General features: G+C 52.4%; 1 protein-coding gene across 1 annotated transcript; it reads right to left on the reverse strand.

Annotated features, from left to right (window-relative positions):
* Window positions 1-4,359: 4,359 nt before the first annotated feature.
* Window positions 4,360-7,593, reverse strand: IRF2BPL (interferon regulatory factor 2 binding protein like). Its single transcript, XM_011279729.3, has one exon. It carries the CDS (start codon window positions 7,591-7,593, stop codon window positions 5,224-5,226), a length of 2,370 nt encoding a protein of 789 aa, XP_011278031.2. The 3' UTR covers window positions 4,360-5,223.
* Window positions 7,594-22,892: the final 15,299 nt, after the last annotated feature.

Consider the following 22,892-nt stretch of genomic DNA (forward strand, 5'->3'; position numbering starts at 1 on the left):
CGGGTTTAAGCTCTGAGCCTGGATTTCCTGGGCCCTTAGGGTCAGAAGTCAGAGGCATTTTGCTTGGAACAACATAGGAGTCCTGGGAAGAATCCAGGCTGCCCTGGACTTGAATAACATAACAGGGATGCCCTTGTGTATTTAAGCTCTCTGAGCTCAGTTGGCACATCTGCAGAATGGGAATCATCACACCCTCCTCCTAGGCTGGCCTAAAGCTTGGATGGCCTAGTGTGCACCTACCCAGCACATCGCACAGCACATGGGGTGCTCCTTGTCCCCCTTAGTTCCCTCTGTCAGCGGGGAGACACAGCCAGGCAGAGGTGGGTGACAGGAAGGGAGGAGAGAGGCCCCAAACTAGCTCACTGGAAGGCAGGAAGAGTCCTGGTTGATCTTTTTTCTCTCTTCCTACTTACTTCTATGCCCAGATGCTTGCTTATCTGTCTAAAAATCATCAGAAGTTTCTGATCAGCAAAGGGGAAGGTGGTGCAAAGACCCACAGCTCAAAGGTCAAGAAAAGACCACTGGCTCAGGTTCCTCTCACGTTCACAGTCAGGAACCTGGAAACTTCTCTGAACATCCTCGTCCCCAAGTGGAATGGCTACAAGAAACCAAGGGACAAATAAATGCCTGTCCCTAGTCCTCCAAGAGTTAGTGATATCTCTGAGCCTCACCCCATCAGGCACTCACAGTCCTTTGCCCGCCTCGTCGTCGCCTTTTCTCATATACTGCTCTGGTTAGGCCAAGCGTCCTTACTTTATTTTTATCTATCTATCTATCTATCTATCTACCTATCTATTTATTATTTACTTACTTACTTACTTACTTATTGTAGGAAATGTCCATCAGAGCAGTTCCCTAACAGGGACTTAGTCCAGGCTCTGCCACTGTGTGACCATAGACAAGTTACTTCCTCTCTCTGTGCCTTGGCGGCCTTATCTTTATAAGGTGGATGGACTAGACCTAAGTTCCAACCTCAGGTTCTGTGGTTGGGCTTTATATGTGCACAGACTCCTCTACAAATCAGGGGACACTGGTTGTATCCCAGAAGGGAACTGAGCACGGGCAGGGCCTTTCGCACAAAGAAGGCCTTACGATGGTACCGTATTCCCCTTTGCACCTTCTGAATTTTTGAACCAAAGAAATGTTTCCTCTATTTAAAAATAAACACATAAAATTTATATTAAAAAGGAAAGAAAATGTATGCAAATTCATGTGTGTGAGGGCACCTGTACGTTCTGGGGAAGGATCCATCATTTTTATCAGATTTTTTTCTATGGTGTCTCTGACCTCAGGTTTAGAAAGCATTTCACTAGATGACTATATGGTCATTCCCGGTTCTCATTTCCTGGATGTGATAAGGTCTGGGAGAAAGCAAAAGTGAATTTCAGTAGTCACTACCTTAACAGCTTGGGCTAGATGCACGTGCAAATGCACCCATGAATCGTATATTTGGTAACGCTGGCATCCATGCCCACATGAGCGGAGTGGGTTCACATGTGAGTGCAGGATGCAGTGGCTCTCTGATGGTGCAGTCTTCAGAGATCAAGGTCAAAAAATGACCCCATCAGCCCATTCTCTCAAAACCCTCCTTGCCTTACCCCTGTGTCCTCTAAAAGAAACATCCAACTTGGATTAGCTGTGCCAACAATGCATATAAATAAACACAATATGTATTATTAAATGTTGGCCACCTTGGCTCTGTGGGGGAAGGCAGCAAGAAGGACGGGAAATGGCAGAGGTGGGGAAAGCCAGGGTGAACTGGCGATGGAGAAGCCTAGGCTCATCCAGACATCTCCATCTGAATCTCTGAAACCCGTAAGAATCCTTTCGTGCGGGAGAAGAAAATGCTTCCTAGGCGCGCAATGCGGGAAGCTTCGGGGAAGGGGGAATCTAGCTGAAGGATCAAAGCAAGACTGGTTAAGGCAACCAGACTAGCGGCTGAATGGGTCTGAGCGAGGAGAAAGGTCACATGGTTCCAAAAAAAGAGAAGAGAGAGCCGCCATTTAACAAATGGCCCCTGGCTATGGTAAACTTTAATTAACTGTGCCATTATAATTCACTTCCAGCCAGAGTTCCACCCAACCCTTGCTCTCCCTCCCACTCCCTCCCTCCTCTCCCCCAGGCCTCATCAAGGCAGGCTTCCTTAGTGAAACCAAACTGGCGGCCTTTGCTGGATGCCTCATTATTACAGCTACTGCCTCTCCCGCTAATAATGCACCCAGCAACAAGAAGGAGCAAACTCCACTGTTCTCAGCTCTTAATGACAGGCCCCTTTCCTACCTATGTGCACTAAAGCGAGGGTCTTGTAATCCTAAAAGTTCCTGAAGGTAATACCATAGCAATGAAGACACAGTGGCAGGCCCCCGGCAGCAGATGTGCACACAGAGGCAATAACAGGACCAAACTCCCACTTGGAGCCACTGGACTATACTTGCAGGTCTATGTCCAGACAGGTAATCCACACATCAAAGTCCACATGCGCAGTTCAATGCCATGGCGGCACCCACGGCTCCTTCATTCAATGGTGGTTAAAATATACCCATGACACTCTCTCTCTGTATTCTCAGGCTCCTGTGCTTTACCCATTTGAAGAGTGTATGTGCTGCGAGTGGGGGTTGGGAGCACCTTAGAGGATCTTCCAGGCGAAACATGCTTGGTTTTTATTAATGAGCTTATGAGAAAAGCCAACCCAGACCTTTAAGTGAAATGCGTGATTGGTAGCCGGCGAGGATGGGTTTTAGAATTAACTCTTCCTACAGTCTGCTATGCATTATCACCCCCAAGTTAATTACCCCTGAGGATGAAAATAGGTTTCATGACTCATAAGCACCAATACAACACTTGGCAGCAGACGAAAATGCAAGGACACATTTGCAGGAAGCTGACACGCATATCTATTTATATGTGGGGAGATTCTTAAAGAGGTGAGACAGGCACCTCCCATGTACCAGGATTAAGAGGCTGCAGCAAATCCATCAATTGCCAGTTATCCACACCCCCAACACACACACACACACACACACACACACGCACGCACACATGCGCGCGCGCGCGCACACACACACACACACACACACAAAACACACACACACACACACAGAGTCATGGTTTCCACTACTTCAGTGATGGTGGTGGCAAAGCAGGAACAGAAACTATAAGGGTGTTATTAACAGCGAGTCCCAACACCAACCCAACCTCCACACCGGTGTTCTGGGCTAACCAGTGATTTGCTTTTCCCCAAACATGCCTGCACCCATACCCGCCTCCCTCCCCACCTGCTCCTGCACCCTCTTTGATGGGAGTGGGTTGGAGACACCAGGTCTCTTCTCTTGTTCATCTATTCCTCACCTTGATGGGAACTATCCTGGCCCAGCCCGCACCCCTCTCAGGACTGGGGTGTGACCAGGAGTGAATTTCAGATAGGTTTTGTTTTGCTACCTCCCTCCGTTTTCTCCTCTTCCATTTGCCTCCCACAAAGTACAAGGTCCAACCCAGGTTTGTTTGCCTTGCCCTAGCTCTGGGAGAGCTCCAGTCTGGTCTCAGCCCAGGGGGCTCAGAGCTCCGAGGGACATTCCAGTCCTGGTCCCTTTCCCCACCCCTCTGTACCTCACAAATGCTGCCCAAAAGTTGACTAGACGAATACTTGAATTTCTTCACCAGTGGGAATGGGTTTTACTTGATGTCATAAGTGACCTTTGCCTCAGGAACTGGATTTGGCTTTTTTTTCTCTTCCCCCGCTCCCCACAATTCTCACCAGCTAAGTGTCCAGCCTTTGGAAGTACTTATCATAAAGAGAAGAAACAGGAGTGATGAATGAGGTGGCCCTGCTTTTCCAATACATCAGCTGGAAGCTGCTGGCAACTCTCCTGGCTCAGTCCATGCTTGTGTTTCCCTGTTGCCCACACCCTTCATGCCTCCGCGGACAGCTCCCAGCTCTCTGGCGTTTTTGCTTTACATGTGGCGTGATTTCTGCCACATTGAAGAGGCAAAGCATCTTAGCTTTTTTGTTTTGCTTTTTCCCACTTGAACTCAAGTCACAGCTGCACTGGAGAGTTCCTGACAATGCCATTTGCAGCTGGGGCGTGCATGGGGAAAATAGAGATGCAGAAGAGTAAACAGAAATTGCTTAGTCAGCAACCATCCCGCCCCCAGAGGTGAATGTAAATAGCCTGGTACTGGGGGGGGGGGGGGGGGGGGGGAGGGGCAGTCAGCCAGCACAAGGCCTTCTACAGATGCCAACCTCTCAGGGCTTGCAAAGGCACCAGCATTTGTGTCCTCTGCTGGTAGGGAGGGTGTCCCCTACGTTGGAACTATGTGGCCTTAGCTCTAGAAAAACACACTTGCTGACTCAGGGCAGAATTAATATCAATTGAATTTATTACAAGTTACTAAGCTCCAAGGCACATTACAGTGTTCTGTTAACTACAGAAATGTATAAAGGACAAACAGAGCAGACTCCCCATGTCTAGCATTTCGCTCTACTGTTCAAAAGCATCCGTGCATCAATAAAACAAAAACAAAACAACACGTGAAGATCCAACACATCCAGGTCAGTAGAAACAAACCAAAACATTTTCCCTCACAAACTTGCAACAAAAAACACCCCATCCCCCCCAACACCTCCCCCTTACCATTTTGCAAACAAAACAGAGTAACAAAACAAAACGGAACAAAACCAACAAAATAAAGTGAAGACTTCAACACTTGGGGCTGTTTAGAAAGAAGCTTTCACCATTTTATAGCTTTTTTTTTTTTTTTTTTTTTTTTTTTTTTTTTTTTTAGGCAGCAACACTGGCCTTGGCAAAACAAAACAAAAAGTCATTTTCTTTTGTGTTTTTTTTTTTCCTTTCAGAGAGTGCATAACATTTACAAAAATACACACCAGCAGCAGTCGTTGCTAAGGGCTATTAATTCGGTACCTAGGCAAACACTCTGCCACCAAATAAATGCTAACGAAATGATGCAAATGACCCAACCAATATTATACTGCTTAACACAAACCAGCTTATCCTTCAAATGAAGAAGTTACATACCTTTTGTTTCAAAATATAGAAACATACGACGAAAATAATGTCTATACATAAGACTAACTTTTTGCAGTTTGTTATATTCACAATTCTACACCTTGGGGGTGAGGGAAGGGAGGGGGGAGGGGGGTGGGGGAGGGGCCCTCTGGATCGGAGAGGAGCCGGTCAGGGGCAAAGGAGGTGGCTGTCTTGTGGTTCAAGGGTCTCTCTCCTTTTTCACTTTAACATCTCCAGCTAAGATCGTCGCGATTTCGCCCTGCATGAAGGCCCAAGGTACATTCGACCCAACCAGGGGGCATTTCTCTCCGCTGGGGCAGTACACCTCGCCGGTGGCCCCCTGGGCCTTGATACTCTCTCTAGAGCAAGGGAAACAGAATTTGTGGCTGGGGACGGATGGGCACTGAACGAAATGCGTGTCCTCCAAACGTTCGTGGCAAATGGTACAGCAGAGGGGCCCGCTGTTGGCCATAGGGGAATCCGGAATGTTTTGGGGGTGCACTTGGTCCATGCCCGGGTGGGTGCTAGGAGGCGGGGGCGCCACCTGTAAATTCAGGTCCCCGTTCCGTGATGCCAAGCGGCGCTGCCCGGGCACCGAGGCCGGTGACACCGGGCTGCTGCTGTTGCGCCGCGCGGACGCAGTGGTGGAGTGCACGGAGCTGCCGTCCTTGGGCGAGTGCGCCGTGCCCAGAGTGTCTGCCACCGACATGAGGGCGGCCATGGGGGAAGGGCCGTTCTGGGGGGCTGACTCGGGCGGGGTGGTCCGGTTGGAATGGGGTCCCAGGGGCGGAGGCGGTGGGGGCGGACCTCCGGCGGCATGCCCGGGCGCCGCAAAGCCCCCGGCCGTCATGGTGAGCTTTAGTGCCTCGCTCTGGTTCGCCATCCACTGCTGCCTCTGCTGCTCCTCGCCCAGCTTCAGGGCGCCCTCGGCGGAATCCGGGGGCTCAGGGGACGCCTTCCTCTTGCGAAGACTGGCAGCTGTGCCCCGACCCGAAGGGGCGGCAGGCGGCAGGGCCCCGGTGCCCGGGGGCGCGCTGGGGGCGCGGCTTAGACTCACCAGCGCCGTGGGCAGCATGGGGCAGCTGGCGTCCAGGTAGGGCTGGGGCAGCATGTCGGCGCCGGGCACGCCCTCCTTGAAGAAGCGCACGGCCTCAGGCAGCAGGTCTCCAAGTAGGCGCCAGTCCCCGGAGCCGTGCTTCTTTTCGTACTCCAGATACTTGAAGCCAGAGGAGAGACCCCGGCCGAAGTCCTTCATACAGTCCTGGTACATCTGCTTGGCCACACCAGATGCGCTGGAGTACACGTTGCCTGAGCCCGTGGGGTACTCGATGAACAGCTTCAACTCGTAGTCCATGCCCGGCTTGGAGACCGCATCGAAGGCAAAGACGCGGCCCAGCAGAGAGTGGTCCTTCTTGAAACGCACCTCGTAGGGCGTACAGCCAGCCAGCGTGAGCAGCGTGTCGCGGACCATCTTAGGCTTGTTGGCCCACTCCTCCGCGCGGTTGCGCAGGCTCTCGCTCAGCTCAGCCAGGGCCTCGGCGTTCCGCTGCTTCTCCTTCAGCTCGCGCTCCTGGTCTGTACTCGATACCGAGCCGGGCCTTTTGCCGCCAGCACCTACACCCACCTCGGCCACTGACGACGAGGTGGAAGACGACGCTGAGGACGACGCGGCTGATACGCCTGGGGCGCCCCCCAGACAAGCGGGGCCCCCGGGCGCCCCTGGGGGCGCGGGCGTCGGGGGCCCACGGCTGCCCAGGCCGTGCGGCGGCGGTGGGGGCAGCACGGCGGCACTGGCCGGGCCGTTAAGCAGCGTCTGCGGCAGCAGGTTGGGGGGCACCGTGAGCTGGGGGCCTCCACCGCCCCCCGGGTTGGGCAGCCCCGTCACTAGCCCACCGTGCGTCCCGCGCCGAGACGCCACCGACGCCGCGGCTGAAGAGGAGTTGGGGCTCTGGCGGTTCAGCTCTGGGGGTCCCTCCTCCGGTGTTGGCTTGGGGAAACCATTTGGGCCCCCCAGGCCGTTGGGCAGCCGCGCGGCGTGGCTGCTGCTTCCCAGGCTCACCGGCGGTGGAGGATACTCGAAGCGGCTGCGCTGCTCCACCGCGGCGGCGGCGGCGGCGGCAGCGGCGGCGGCAGCGCTCAGGCCATAGCGCTCCAGGCCGGACGGGGCCGCCAGCACCGCAGGCTTGCTGGAACCATCGACGTGGTTGAGCTGTTGTTGCTGTTGCTGCTGCTGCTGTTGCTGCTGCTGCTGTTGTTGCTGCTGCTGTTGCTGTGCGGCGGCAGCTGCCGCCGCTGCCGCAGCCGCCGCCTCTTTAGCCGACAGGGCCACCGTCTTGACCCCGACGGGCGGCGGCGGCCCGGGGGAGCGGCCGTCCTGAAAGCAGCCGTGCGCCCGCTTCAGCTGGCGCGCGGTCTCGATCACGAACTCGATGCGATCGGCGCCCTCGTAGTTGACGCAACCGCGGCATACGGGTTCCGAGAAGTCCCAGATCATGGCCCAGGGCATGCGGGGCAGGTCGCACAGGTAGCAAGATTGTCTCCGGGACGAGGACACCTGCGCCGCCGACATGATGCCCGCCCTGGGGAAGGTAGGCCCCCGCCCAGGCTGTCTCCGCGGCGCCTTCTCCTCCGGGAGGACTGCCCGGCTGGGGAGGGAGTCCGGCTGCGGGGGAGGAAGGGGGGGCGAGAAAGTTCTGCCCCAGGGGTTGGAGGGAGCGCGAGTCTCCACCGCCGGCGCAGCGCCTCTCCGCGGGGGCTCCACCGCCGGGGCGGCGGACGAGTTCAGCCCGCTCCTCGCCCCCACCTCCTACTGCGGCTGTCTCGTCGGGAGGGGAGCTCAGGCGCCTTCTTCCTGGTGCCGCGCACCCGGGCTGGAAGCGTCGGGCCCGAGGGGAGGGGGCGAGGGTGCCGAGTGCTGGCCGCCGTTGGCTCTTGGCCCCCTCCCCGGAGTGGCTGGTGCTTGGAAGCTCGAAAGGGGCTGTCTCTTCCTCTCCCCTAGGGGCCCCGCTACGAGCTGCGTCCTCTCCCCGCCAGGCTCCCCGGGGCGAAGGCTAGAGGGTTCAGTGCCACCCGGTGCCCGGGTCCAATCTTGCTGAAGTCGCTGCTTCCCCGGAGGGCCGGGGGAGGGAGGGGGTGGCAGCCGAGAGGTGCTTCTCCCCTCCGCAGCGTCGGCCGTTCCGCTGGCGGCGGCTGGGTTTGCACGGCCGAAGGGAGCCGCCGCGGCCACTGCTTCCAGAACGCACGAGAGCAGAGGAGAGGAGCGCACGCAAGCAGGCTCCCGCCGCCCCCAGGCCTGGCCGGCGCCCGGGCCGCCGCGGCTGGCGGCGCTCACGTTGGCTGCAGGGCGCTCGCGCGGCGCCTCGGCCCGGGTCGCATCCCTTCCCGCTCGCACTCGCCCGGAATGTGGGGTTGTGATTGTTACTCTACGTTCCGGAGGCGCGTCTCGGCGCTCCCGCTCGCGCTGCGGCTCGCGCTGTCCCCGGCTTGGCCGCGCGGGATGCCGCCCGGGCGGAGCGCTGACGTCACCACCATGCTCTGCACCAGTTCTCCCCCCCCCCCCCCTTACACTTCCTCTGTCTGTGGAGCCCACTTGTTGCTCGGGGAAGGCGCATGCGCGGCAGGACGCCCAGATTCCTCCCAGTCGGCCCCGCCTCCGCGCCTCCGCCTTCCCCTCCCCCCTCACCGTGTGTGTACAACAGCTGAGGCCGGGCGAGCTAATGCTGGAAGTCCAGGGCTGGGGGTGGAAATTAAACAGACGATGACCTTTCCTTTCCCCGCCCGGCTTTCCCAAGTAAAAACGCATTAAAAAACCACAAGCGTCATTTCCGATCCCGCTCCCTACCCCACCCCGGGCAGTGAATTTAAATGTCCAGTTTCAAGATTTTCGTTGCGAATTTCGTTTAGGGTACTACCCATTTCATCTGTAATCAAACCTCTCCCACCCCCGCCGGTATGGATGTTACATTCATTGCTGCCATTGATGCCAAAGCACCTGCAAAATTAGCTGTTTTCCATTGGTCCAGAAACTGCCTTTTCGATTTCTTTTTGTGCTCTCGTTTAGGAGCCCGACTTTCAACGACAGAGCTAAATGAATTCAGGGTGAGCTACTCCTCCCCCCCAGTCGCACTCTAAAAATTTTGGCTTAATGTCTAAAGACGCTACGAGCGAGCGAGCGAGCGAGCGAGCGAGCACCCAGAGCACCCGGAGGCCTTTAAGGAAAACAAGCTACTGGCTGCTCACAGCTGCAGTTGGGGGCAGGGAGGGGGAAGGTGCTGCAGAGGCCAAACAGGTGAGTGCTTTTTCCCGGTTTGATAAAAGAAGGTGGAGCAGCATTTAATAATATTGCTATCTCTTTGTAAAGCACAGTGGCAGTTTCAAGATTCTTTCTCACATGTTGTGATTTCATTCCGTAGTGCTCAGAAAGCTGAGCAAGGCCGTGATGTCTTTTCCGTTAGGGGATCACTGCTCATCATTATTGCTTATTGCAAAACAGATAAGGTTGGTCGTAGCTCTAGTTAGGACAGTTCCACTGATTCTTCTAAGTACTGGGTCTGCTCCTCCCACCCTCATCCCACCCTCATGAAAACTGAGATTATCATGGGCTAGGCTGGAGGAGAGGAAGCAATATAAGGGGCTTTCAGGTTCTGGAGTTTGTTGAACCTGGTTGGAATTTCCTCTGTATCATTTACTAGCTTTGTGACCTTGAGCTAGTTACTTTCTTTCACATCACCTGTTTTCCCTCTGTAAAATGGGATCATAGCCCCCACCTTCCGAGAATTGTTTGCGATTTTGTTTTGTTTTTTGTCATAATAGGAGGTAACTCACTGAGATTGCTGTGAGCCAGACACTGCCAGGTGGTTTTCCTGCGTCATCATTAAACTCTCAATACTGTCTCCCAGGTAGATTCTATCATTAGCTGTTTTGCAGGCTCAGAAAGTAAAGAGGTTAAATGACTTGCCCAAGGTCACACGGCCATTAGAGATGGAGGTGGGATCTGCATCCAGTAATTCTGGTTTGCGAGGTAGTTGTGACAAGCTCAGGTTCTCAAAGGCGATTTGCAGTGTTCACAATTTCCATCGGCCCTTCTTTGTTACATACAATCTCATGTAAAGTGTATGCAAAATACACCTTCATAACCAACCCCCGTCCTTCCCTTTCCAAACAGGTTGTGCCAGTGAGTTCTCACACATAAAGAAGTTTTGGATCTGCCACTGCCACAGACTGAAACAAACACACCATACGCTGTGTAGAGCACAGTGTCAGGCTTCACAGGAAGTAAGTGTTGGTTATTAGTAGTATTGGTATTAATGTTGGTACTATTGCTACTTAACATGTGAAAGTACTTTGTAAATTGCATAAAATGTGAGGGTCATTATGCACATCACTACTGTTACTACTAATTGTAATAAAGTTGAGTGTAAGAAACAAGATGTATTTATTTTTATTTTGACACTTGACCTTCAGAGACTGTTCTGCCACCCAGCACTCCTCAGCACATGGTTCTCCCGCTCATTCTGGGGTCAGAGGTGCAAAGGAAGGGGAATTTTAAGGATGGGGAGAAAAGGGGAAGGAAGAGCCCTAGGGAACCCCTCTTTCATCTCAGAGCAGCCGGATTTCTGTTATTGCAAAAAGAAAAAAAAAAAGAAAAAAAGGGAGCTCGCTGTGCACCCCCCAACAATAATAAACTTTCCCAGGCTGACTGGCTCCCAGCAGTGATTCCTCTGTAAAGAGCTGCTCCAGGGCATTGCCTCACCCTTCCAAACTTCAGCCCTCCCCACACCACAGCTATCCTGGAGTGAGTCAAAACATAGGGCTGGGAAATGGAGTGACATCCCCACCAGCCCAGGGCTCCAGGCTCATTAGCTTTGGCTAGGCTGCTTCACCCATTTCTTTACATTAATATTTATCCAGCCCATCCCTTTATTAAACCAAAAATACTGAGGAACAGCAACCTAGCCCCAACCCTCTAGCCAGGCTGCTAGAGAAAGCAAGTTGGAGTCTATGTCACAGTGTTATGTTTGGTATGCGTGCACATATGTCTCCATCTCCCTGTCTGTCTCTGTCTTCGCTGTTACTAAAGGAGAGATATATATACACATACATGCCGGGTGTCTTCAGACACACTGAGTTAGAAATAAACATGCATTTAAACAAACTTCCATTACAGTCTCATAATCCTTTAATTTAAAAAGCATAGTTCTCTTGACACCCTTCCACCCTCAAAGAATCACCGTCATTTATGGTGGTCAGTTTTGTCCTAACTGCTTGTCTGAGATGGCCCTATTTGGGGATGTGTCCAGGATTGTGAGAAGCAAGAACATCAATGTTTTGGAGGTAGATTCTCCCTGGAAGGCGAAGCCCCTGTGACAGTGCTGTGTCCACAGTGTGGGTGGGAAGGATGGGGTTGGTCTGGGGCTCGACCTAAGACAGCAGGTGGAGAGACTGGAGGTGGGGTCTGGGAGACCAGCAAAGCCAGGTTCAACCAGGCTCAAGGAGGAAACGCCTGCAGTCCTCCCTGAATTTACTTCCTATGGTTGTCGCTCCTCCAGCGTGCCATCTGAGCTGACACCCTCAGAGAACTGTCCCCCTCTAAACTGGTCAACTCTCCACTTGGCCTTGCCAGAGACCACCGCCCAACCTTAAGGGTGAGAAGGTCGCAGCGTGTCCACACATTTCTGAGCTCCCTGCAGTCTCCCTTCTGTCTCCGAGCCGTTTCGAGCCCTTTGTGGCAGAGATGGGTCGGGCTGGGGACTCTTCGGCCTGGCATCCCTGCCGCCAACTGGCTCAGCCTTCGAAGAGGCCCGGGCTGAACCTCGCGTCACCCCGCTGCACAGCCGTACGCAGCCAAGCGCTCTGGCAGGAGAAAGGCCTTTTTTGGTAACGCTGTGCCTGGCGGTAAGCTGGACCCGGTGAAAACAAACGTCTGGGTTGGGCCTTGCTCCGGCCTCTCCAAGGGACCCCTTCCCCAGGAGCCAGGAACCTCGGGGCTCTGGGGGAGGGAGAACCAGTCAGCGGAGTAATTTACACATTTTCTCGGGTTCTGTGGCGGAAGTATTTGCCTTTTCCTAAAGTATTAATTCTGGTATTTAAAAAAAGTATTAACTTAGGCCAGGGCGTAGGGTTACGCAAGAGCCACTCGAGCGTGAAAGCCCAGGAACAACGTGATTCGCTGAGAATCCCTGGGGAGGGGAGCCAGCGCCACCCGCCAGGACCTGCCCAGCCTGCGGCGCGCGGGCAGCCGGGCGCTCTGGGCAAAGCTGGGTGGAAGAAAAGGAGGACGACGTAGTGGTTGGTGCTGGCACAGCGGCCTCAGCGAGCGATCAGATCTCTGACTGCTTTCTTCCTGAAGGGGCGGGGAGCAGGGAAGGAAAGAAAGGCCGAGGGAGTCGCGTCTGGTTCCTGCCTCCTCCCCGTTTCCTCTTCGCCAGCGTGCCAGGGCACCGGGGAGCCCAGCGCTGCCCTCAGCAAAAGCTGCTGTGTGTTTTTAGGTCCAAAAATAAAGGAGCCCTGGAATGAGCCTCCTAAGGGCCAGGCCTAGAGGGAAAAAATGGGAAGCGGCAGACAAGGGTTCTATTCACTGGCCCAGTTGGGTTAAAACAAATACCCACACCCCAAGAAGGGGAGTAACCGAGAAGGAGACCTTGGAGGACTAGAGTCAGAGGAGAGTTTGGCAGGGGAGCAACTAAGGCCACAGGTGCGCAGAACCCCGGACCCTCCATCCTACCGGCTTCCGCATGGGCCTCAGCAGGGAGCAGGGGTGCCAGTGGGTTCCCACCAGTCCGCACCAGTGCTGGGGATTTCCACTGCCTAGCTTCGGAGACCGGTCGCCGCCGCCGCCCCGCTTTCCTGCTGGGGGCCGCCAGAAGGCGGGGCCTCAGAGCGGGAAGCCCTCCCTGAGGCCTCCCGGTCCCACGGTCCCACCTTCAAGTCGGTCAAGTCTGGTACAGATGGGCCATCATCATCACTGCTGTCACTGGTTGGGGTGGATGGCTATGATCTGCAAATATTTTGACTTGCCCGAGCTGGGCAGTCAACCCCTAACTCAGGAGGAGGAAAGGAAATATGTACATTGTACATATTTACATTATGTTGTTGGACTTGGACTTGGCTGACCCTAACTAAGTAGCTATCTGACCTTGAGCAAATCACTTGAACTTGGTTTCTTAAGTCTGTAAAATGGGAATAATGTCACTGCCTCCTTTGCCTGACTCATTGGTCTGCATGGAAGATACAAGATTATAATGTACTTAATAAAATGTAAGAGATTATGAACAATATAATGACGGCCATTTGTCTAGGGCCCTGCAGTGCATTCCCAGACATTATCTCACCGATCCCCCACCAGCCCTGTGAGGTAGGTGTTACTTTCATCACTCTCCTGTATAGGTGAGGAAAGCAGGTCCAGAGCTAGTTCAGAATTACTGGAAACCAGGTTCTCTGGCTTTAAACCCAGCATTCCTTATTCTCCCCCACGAGTTGCTAGCTTTTTGGGAGGGAGTGGGGGGAAGTCCCTGGATGCCTCTAAGAAATTCAGAAACTGCAAGAAAGTGAAATGCCTCTCCCCACAAGAGTTTGCAGGTTAAGAATGTCACTACTGTCCCAATAGATGCAGAATTATGCACAAATTAGCACGAGTTATTTTGGAGGTACAGTCACTAGTCAGTCAGCTTTGAGCAAAATGGTGTAACTGCTTCCCTGGCATCCCCTGAGACTTTTTTCTCTCTCTGGGTTTTCTATACCCGGCCTTAGGAGGGAGGGTTTGGAGGAAAATATGAAGCTCTCGAACACACCAAAGAATTGGGAAACTTACTAAATTACCCTCACTGAGGATAGCTGCATTTTATTTGTTTATTTATTTATTTATTTATGAGAGACAGAGAGAGCATGAACAGGGGAGGGGCAGAGAGACACAGAGAGGGAGACACAGAATTCAAAGCAGGCTCCAGGCTCCGAGCTGTCAGCACAGAGCACGAAGCAGGACTCCACCTCACAAACCGCGAATCATGACCTGAGCTGAAGTTGGGCGCTTAACTGAGCCACCCAGGCGCCCCTGAGGATAGCCACATTTTAAATGTTCACCCCTGAGGAGGACCCCAGGCTGAATGATGAAGGGGAAGGAGGAAAGCCGAGAGCGTACCTTTTATGGTGGAAGGAACCTCTTTCCAGACCCACAAGCGATATCACATAGGAAACAACCCTTTGTTCTCACAGACCCACAGTCCATATCACGTAAGAAACAACCCTTTGTTCTCACCTAATTCAGGTAACACTGACTACACACCCACCCAAACTGTGCAGGCCTGTATTTGGGCTGGAGGCCACTTGGTAAGTACGGCTGCTGTCCTCAGAACACTTCTCGCCCAGGGGAGGTCTATACCCCTGACAACCAAACCTGGCCTAGGCATCATTGGAGATAGGAGGTGAGGGAACAAGGGGTATCCCCAACCCTGATCCATCTAGAGGACCACCACGCTTTAATTTGAATTTCCCTCTCTGGCCAGACCTAGAGGATCCAAGCCTGATATGTCCCTAGTGGGTGTGAAACTATTCTCATCACTTACTTTTGCTTCAAAGCTGAAACTGGGCCACCAGATGGCCTGGTGGGTTTCCATTCCCCAGCTCCTTGACGTGTGCCCTTCCATTTGCCATTCATTCCGTTATTCAACTATTTTTTTTTTTAGAGAGCACTTTCTCTCTCGGTCCTGAGGATCTAATGATGAACCAAGTCAGATTGGCTCCAGCCCCAAATCCAAAAACCTCCATTTCCTCCTAGATGTCCTAGTTTCCTGGTGTTAGAGCATAAAAGTCATCAGAGGCAGTGCTTGTTCAACACTCCCACCAGCCACATGACTGACTTAGAGCAATCTATTTATTCTCTCTGGGCCTCAGTTTCCTCACCCATTGAGTGTGAGCATTGATATTGAAATTTGTTCTCCCTACTTCAGGGGCTTACTGTGAAATCGTCTGTGTGTGTGTGTGTGTGTGTGTGTGTGTGTGTGTGTGTGTGTTTGTACACATACATATAGCGCTAGGGGCACTACAGTTGGCTCAATCTGTTAAGCATCCTTCTGACTCTCAGTTTCGGCTCAGGTCACGATCTCACAGATCACGAGTTTGAGTCCCTAGTGGGGCTCTGAGATGCCACTGCAGAGCCTGCTTGGGATTCTTTCTCTCCCTCCCTCTCTCTCTCTCTCTCTCTCTCTGCTTCTCCCCATTGGCGCACTTTTTCTCAAAATACATAAATAAACTTTAAGAATATATATTAAAAAACTGCATAGAGCTATAGAAAGGTGAGCCATCGTCTTAAAACTCTTTTCCAGCTCTAAGCCCTGCTCAGTAAAATAGCTGGAAATTGAGGCCTGATGCTAAGGCCTGGCCACACTCTTCATCCTGTTCCTGGAAGATTTCCTTCCGGGGTGGCCAGCCTGGCATCTCTGTTCTTCTGGGCTGGCAGACAAATCAACAGTCACTGCCCCTCGACCTAAGAGCTAAAGTAAGAGGACAGGAGCTCAGCCTGTCTTCTCTCCTCTTTCCTACAGGGACACGGATTTCCCATCCCCAATCCCTGGTGGTGCTGAAGCTTGGAGCAGTTGGATTTATTTGGGGTTTTTACTTTTTTGTTTTGGTCAATTTGGAAAGAAAAGAGGCAATGACCTCTTCTTTAAAAAACAAAACTAGGCAGGAAGTGTGCTGGGCCTGAGTGGCAGGGACTAAGGGTGTAATTACAGGGTTTTGTTCAGCATTTTCATGTAATTAAATCCAAAGGAAAGCGAGCCTGGCCCAGGCTTCTTGGATGCAGAGTAGACAAGAGGGGTGTGTGTGTGTGTGTGTGTGTGTGTGTGTGTCTGTATGGGTGCCTGTGCCTGTGTGTTGGGTGGGGAGGAGAAGCAGGAGGTGAGAAGTGAATTTGCTTTTCAAGCTGAGAAGAAGCAGGTTTCTTGCCTTTATTAATATTTTTACATTTCTGTTCCAAAAGGTACCCAATTATTCACCTTTTATTCAGTGCCACTGCACTCTCCTTAGTGACATTTCCCAGCCATGCACAGCCTTCTCGGCACTGATCTCTCTTCAAGGTAGACTCTCCCCCTCCCCACTTTTTCATATTGCCGCTTTCTGCCTGGATGCCCACACAATAAACCCACTGCAAAACCCACAGCCAGCTCTCTTGCCTACAGCTTCAATACCAGCAGCGTCCGATGCAGCAAAATCATCCCTCCTTTTGTTTTGAACATCTTCTGTCTTTCCCTGTTCCGCTTTGCAATACTTCCTACCACCACGGGCCCCACCCAGGCTTCCCAGCCGCTGCCTCGGTTTCCCCCGGCAAGCCTTCTGTGTGCACACTGGCCCGTGGTCTGCAACGCCCAGACTGCCCTCCCTTTGCCCCCTGCTCCCTGAGGCCTCGGTGTCCCTCCGACATTTCCTGAACGTTGTGAACTGGCAGCAAGAATGGGTTCACTGTCTGCTCACATTCTTAGGGGCAGGAAACCTGACCCACCCCAAAACCACGCGCTCCAAAGGAAGGACACTTGCATTTCCCAGGCGGGTGGTGAGAGTTAACTAGGCTGGCCTCCGCCTCCCCTCCTTTCCTCCACGCACCCCCCCCAGCCACCACACCCGGAGATTACCCCCCTCAATTTACGCCCCCTTCACCTACTCTTCCCAGGAACAGATTGTTTATCAGAACGGGCAGCCAAGAAACCTACTCCTGTTTCTGGCCTCTGCCAGAGATTAATCACACTTGGGAAAGGCACAAAACTTGACTGTGTTGGGGCAGGGAGGGGGGTAGTTAAAGAAAAGACCAATAATTTTGACATTTGACAAGCTGATCAAATTGGTGCTACCTTTCCCCTCCTTCGTTTTAGTAAATCAGTGCAGAGGCCTGAATTCCATTTCATTCCCACTCCCTCCACCCCCACCCTATATTCCCCCTCCTGCTCTAAGTCTTGGTGTTTGATGCTTTAATAGTACTGACTGGCTTTTAATTCTGATTAACATTCTCAGCTGGGGTGTGTGTGTGTGTGTGTGTGTGTGTGTGTGTGTGTGTGTGTGTGTGTGTTGGGGGCTGGAAAGACACATTCACAAACCTGACCGCCTGACAAATCCCCCCTTTTCATCCTTCTCTTTGAAATGACATCAAGATGGACTGAAGTGGGGGGGGGGGGGTGATGAGGAGAGGAGGCATGGAAAAAAGAGAGGGAGGGGGAAGCAATTTATGTGCTTTTCTAAGGCAGCTAGTAAAATTCCTAAGGGAGAACAAATGCCAAAATTGACTGTCTTGGTGTATTTTAGACCCAATCGTTGGGGTGAATCATGTCAGGGCTTTGCACTGGACCTGGAAGCCTGGGACAGGCACACAAAACATCCTGTGGCCTGGCGGTGCCCCTCTGAAGGAGGTAAGAGATAGGTATTTGCTCTTGCCAGATTCCTTTCCATCAGGATTTTTTTTTCTCTAATTCATTGCAAGATGGATTAAAATAAAAACTGGGGCTGATAAAAACCAAGGATAGAAAACGCCCCATAAAACATGGCCCCCAAAGGGAAGGTGCAAAACCCATTTGATCCAAGATATAGATATCTCCACCCTGGATCTTTCTTTTTTTTTTTTTCCCCTTTGCTTTACAACTCTGCAGACATCAGGTTAGCAAAAGGTAATAAATAGTCCTTGCACAGCAGGGTCTGGACTAGTGAAAACAGTTTACTGAAATTAATGGGCCTCGCTTGAACCAAAACCTCCACTTTGGAATTAATGCCAGACATAGTTTTCCTGAACTCTATCCAACCGCCTAAGCGGCAGACAATTTTCGTTCTATTTGTACTGGAAAATAAAGCCTAGGCCCTTGATCTCAGTGTAGATTATAATTTTTTGAAAAAATTCAGCACAGTGAACACTATGCCAATTTCCAGTTTCTGCTAGTAGAAGTCCTTGTGCTGTGCTTGACGGTCAGAAGTTATCTGGTAAACTTTCCATTGAAAACCATCTCTGAACTCCCTCCCCACCGGTGGCCTCAGAGCTTTCACCATGACACCCGAGAGATTCAAGGAAAGCTCCAGAAACTGGCTCAGTTCTCAATAACAACCCTCTTCCCCAGGGCTCTTGGAAAGGCTGGATCTGAACAGCGCGGCCTGCATGACCTCCATTTTCCACCCTCAATGAAGCTCCAAAGCACCCAGCGGAAACCTACCCCCACTACACCCCCGGGGCTCAGGGTGTCTCGAGCCCCGAAGCTGCTTTTACTTTTACTTTCATTAATGTATTTTTAAGGGTGAGAGGCGCGCGTGCACACACACACACACACACACACACACCCCACAGGCTCACACCCAGCGGTTATGGCAGGTACAGCAGAGAAAGGGTGCCCCGGCTGTCAGTGTCGGATCCCAACCTGCCTCATTCCCCGCACCCCCCTTATTAATAAAAAAGACCGGCCGTGGGCAGCCTGCGTTCTGGTTTTCATTGTACAGCCTGCACTGGTGACACAGGACATGTGGAAAATTTTGAGAGCACTGCAGTGAATGGCGTGGAGGGGGAGTGTGAGCAGGGGGAGGGGAGGACGAGAGGAGGGGAGGGGAGAGGAGGGAGGGGAGCGAGTTACTTTTTAGCTTCCGCTAAGTACTTGGCAGCTCGCCAGGCCCGGAGGATTCTGGGAAGCGAAAGCCTCCCCAGTATAAACTGCCAGCTTTAAGCAGCCCTGACAGTTCTGCTCCTTCCAAACTTGGCAGCCGTTCAAAGTGCTCTTTCATTTGAAATGCTGGAAGCCTGCCATGTGCAATGCAGATTTGCTGGGCCTGTGCGCAGAAGGAACTGATAAATGCCGTTGCAGTTGCCATGGGGACAGGAGGCTATCAGAATGGCCTTGTGATCCGCAGCCTCTCAGCGCGGCAGGCTCTCGCTCTGCCTCCTGCCCCTCCTCCCTCTAGTCAGTGAGATGGTGAAATAAATGTTCTGGAAAAAGGTTAACCCTGCCTGCTCTGGTTCCAAAGCCGAGAGAAGGTTAACCTCGAAGCACTTCCCGGGCTTTAAGTGCCGGGCCAGGACCGCAGGCCTAAGAGCCCGTCCTTGGGCGGGTCACCAGCCCCCCCCCCCCCCCCCGCCCCCACCCCCCTACAGCACAATCACGCACACCCCCAGCCCGGCTTCCTGCTCCCTGGGGGCTTTCACAAAGCTGTGTTTTTAATAGAGCTTTTCAGCAAGCCCGAGTGTAAGTCTTTGAGTCATCAAAACCCGGATGTAAACACAGCAGCCCTACATTCTGCACGGTTCGCGTGTATTTTATCTTTTTAATAATATTTTGCTGGCAACTTAAAACGGCAAGGATGCCAGACGTTTAGCCAGCCGCTTACATCATGCAGCATCCATCTTAGGGAGAGTGGCTGCCTGCCCTTTCCTGTTCTCTATGTCCCTACCTTGAGACGGCAGGAAATCTGGGTCTTTCTGAAGCCATTTTATTGCAGTATAAGCGCAACCCTTAGAACCCTGGGTTTAAGAATGAGCATGACATCACCTTGGGCAACAACAACAGAGACTATGTCCCTGTGAGGGACAAGACACTGGGTGATCTGAGGTGAAACAGGTCTGTCATTGACACTTTGAGCGAGGGCGCACCAGCCTGCGCCGCCGCCCCCCGCCCCCTCCCCCCCCCCCCATTTTGCACAAGCTGCTGTTTGAAACACAGTCTGATTCAATGTACAGAAACAAAATAGCACATTCAGATTTGGTACATGTTCAGGTCTATAATGCCAACTCCCCGGGTGGCCTGTTTAATGGGGAAAAAATGAAATACTCCATTCCAGCCAAGGCCTAGGAAGGCCAAAGAGGTTTAGTGATTTATTTACATTGAACAGTATTCCTTCTCAACCCAACTTGCTATTTCCTGAAGGTTTCCTGAACCTAAACCTTCGTTAACATCCCAGGAAGAGAACATATTTTTCCTGTGGCTTTCAATATTTTCTGCTAAATATATTTCAGCGCACTGTTTATCTACGGTTTCAGCTTTCAGACCTTTATGTACTTTTGACACCTTGAGGCTGTCCCACTGAAAAATGGTGTATGTTTATTAAAGAGGACTTTATGTGCTGGGCGTTAAAGCAAGGGGAATTTCTGTTTCGGTCTGCCTGTATAATGAGGGCTTCAGGATGAGATCCAAGTCAGAGGCCGGTTTGGTTTATGAAGCCCTCTTGACAAAGCAGGCTCCACATAGCTCGCACAAACCCTTGACCACCGCAGAATGTTGAGCCAAACGAGGTATTTCTTCATAAGCGCACTGCTGACATGGAGGCCGGGGCCGGGGAAAGACGAAAAATCCAAGTTCCTGGCGCTTAGCTGCAGTTTCTTTTAACCCACCTCTCTCTCTGGGTGTCTGCTTATGATTGTCACAGCAGTTCTGGCCAGGGCAACGCACTCTGTCTCCCTGGAATTTCCTGACTTCAAAGTAGCCCCTTCCAAAGAAATAAATTAATCAATAAAAGCCATCCGCTTCACCTTGACGGCAGGCGCAGAGCTGGAAGGGGTAGTGTTAAACACGATTTTTAGGAGCAGTTGGCCCTTGAGACATCTCGAGGTGGGTTTTGGCTTGGAATTAAACAGGAGGTGGAGGCACACAGATCAGGTGATTCAGAAAGCCCCTCTTTCTCTACATTCTCCCCACTCGCCCCCAGCTACCACCTTCCCCAGACAACCCAGGCAGCTGGGTTTTTGGCTCTGGCAGCTGCTAAGCTGTGGCAAGCCAAAAGCACATTTCGTGGCGGTGATTCCTTCCCCAAGTTGACGGACATGTTTCTGTACTGAGCGCAAGAGATGTTTCCTGACTGTGCGCATGAATCAGAGGCTGCATTTTTCATCCAGCGCTTCTGGGTGACAGTTTTAAGCTGGAAGAACAAAGCAGATCATGATGAGTCCCTATCGTCAGGGTCCAGTAATAAAGGATCCAACCAAAAAGCTAGCCACACATAGTTCGGATGTATGATTTTTCTGTTTTAAACATGCCAGGAGCAGCCCGTTGCCCCGGAAGGTGAGGCCCGCGTCCACATTTCAGACACGGCCCTTCCTCTTTCTCTCCGCGTCCTTGCCGTGTTTGCTTATGTGTTGGCTTCAGAGGTTCTTCCTTTTTTCAGCCTTCCTCTCCCAAATGGGAAGATTTGCAAAAGCCATTTTGTGGCCCTTGAGTGACTTCCCAGATGGAGGCAAGCTCCGAGGTCCCAAACAGCCTGGACACCGCCCGTGTTCCGCCCCTGTTGCAGCCGGGTGACGACAGAGGGGAATCAGTGGCGTGGCCCCTCTGTACCAGGGCCTGAAGAGCCAGCTTCCCAGAAGTCCATGGATTAGGAAGGTCTGTCGGCCGCTTCAGGACCTGCCAGGGAACAACTCCCTTTTGTTTTGCTGTCTAGCATGTGACCAGAATGCTGCCAGCTAATTTTAACCCCACCAAAGTACTGCTGGAAAAAACCCCAAAAAACAAACAAACAAAAAAAACAAACTGTCTTGCATCTGGAGAGAAAAATGCTGTGGGCTGGATAAAAGCTTTTTCAGCCTGTGTTCCTTCCTGTTTCAGTTTCCAAACTTGCATTATCGGTAACCTGAAAAATGATGAGTTTCACCAAATTCCTGGATATTGCACAAGAGGACAATGAGTCTATTTCGGGTGCTGTGATTGTGTCTGGCACAGACCCTGGAAGCCATTGTTTTCGAGAAGGAGAACGCTTTGGGGTTTCCTGGTGCTTTCCTTCTAGGGTCTCAAAGCCCCAAATGGTACGGTGGGGGGGGGGGGGAGGGGTGCTCTCCATGGCAACTCTGCAGGCTGCTCTCTAAAAGGACCTGGATGAGAAGTGGGTGGTTAGGTCAGGGGGCGGGGGTGACGGTGGCAGTGGTGGCCCTGGAGGTGTTAAAAAGGTGGATCACAGGGAGTGTTTGAAGTGGGACAGCGGGAGCAGGAAGAAGGGCGAGGGCACTTTCACAATAGCTGGGTGGCCCCCTGGGACACAGGCCACCAGCTCTCCAGCTAAATTTCCATATCGGCTTTCAGCACCAGGAATTAATGGAGGACTTCGTGGGGTTCCTCACCCCAGATGCTGGGTTCTCAAAGCATTCCCATGGTGGTTAATTGTTGCTGTCTGGCTGGGTGGCCGGTGATGCTAGCGAATGAGTACAGAATCTCAGCCGCCAGGGAATGAAGCGGTTTGGATGAGGCAGCGTGTAGCTAGGGACCGCTCTAAAACCAGGTAGTGAGATGGGATCATTAACCCAAGGGTCTCCAGTGCAGTCCCAGGAGATAATACGATGGCGATGAGGCTGAGGGGAAAGGCCCCAGTCAATGCTGCAGCGCTCTTGGCAACCGGGAGGCCTTGGTGGCAGTTGTTCCGACAGCTGCTGAGGGCTTCAGCTGCCTAAAAAGCCATTTGCTCGGGCCTGCCCTGTCTGGCCAACTTCTATGTATTTAAAGGATCCTCTTTGGTCTCTGAGCCCCCTCCCCCTCCTTCCCACCTGAATCGTCAGGCACAGACACCATCTCTGGGAGGGCACGGAGCCTCCTGGACTTTCAGTCCATCGTCTGCCTCCAAACTGCTGCCGTAACCTGCCCGCAGCAGTGGAGATTGGTTGGCGAATTCCTAAATTAAGGTTCTGTTTACTCTGCTGTTCCAAAGGCTTGTTTTGAGCAAGATGTTGTGCTTTAATTAAAAAGACGAGAGCTCATGAGTAAGTGAAAATATTTTTGAATCTTCACAAATATGTCTGAATTTGGTTGCTGGTGTTTCACAGTGACGGGGGCTGGGCGGGGGGGGGGGGGAGGTGGGGCGCGGTCAGGCTGGTCAGCACTTTTGTCTGTAAGATCACTAAAAACTTTTTCGGGAGCTCACGGCCGCCTCTTCGGCACA

Source organism: Felis catus, chromosome B3, assembly GCF_018350175.1.
Source record: "Felis catus isolate Fca126 chromosome B3, F.catus_Fca126_mat1.0, whole genome shotgun sequence".
Lineage (NCBI taxonomy): Eukaryota > Metazoa > Chordata > Mammalia > Carnivora > Felidae > Felis > Felis catus.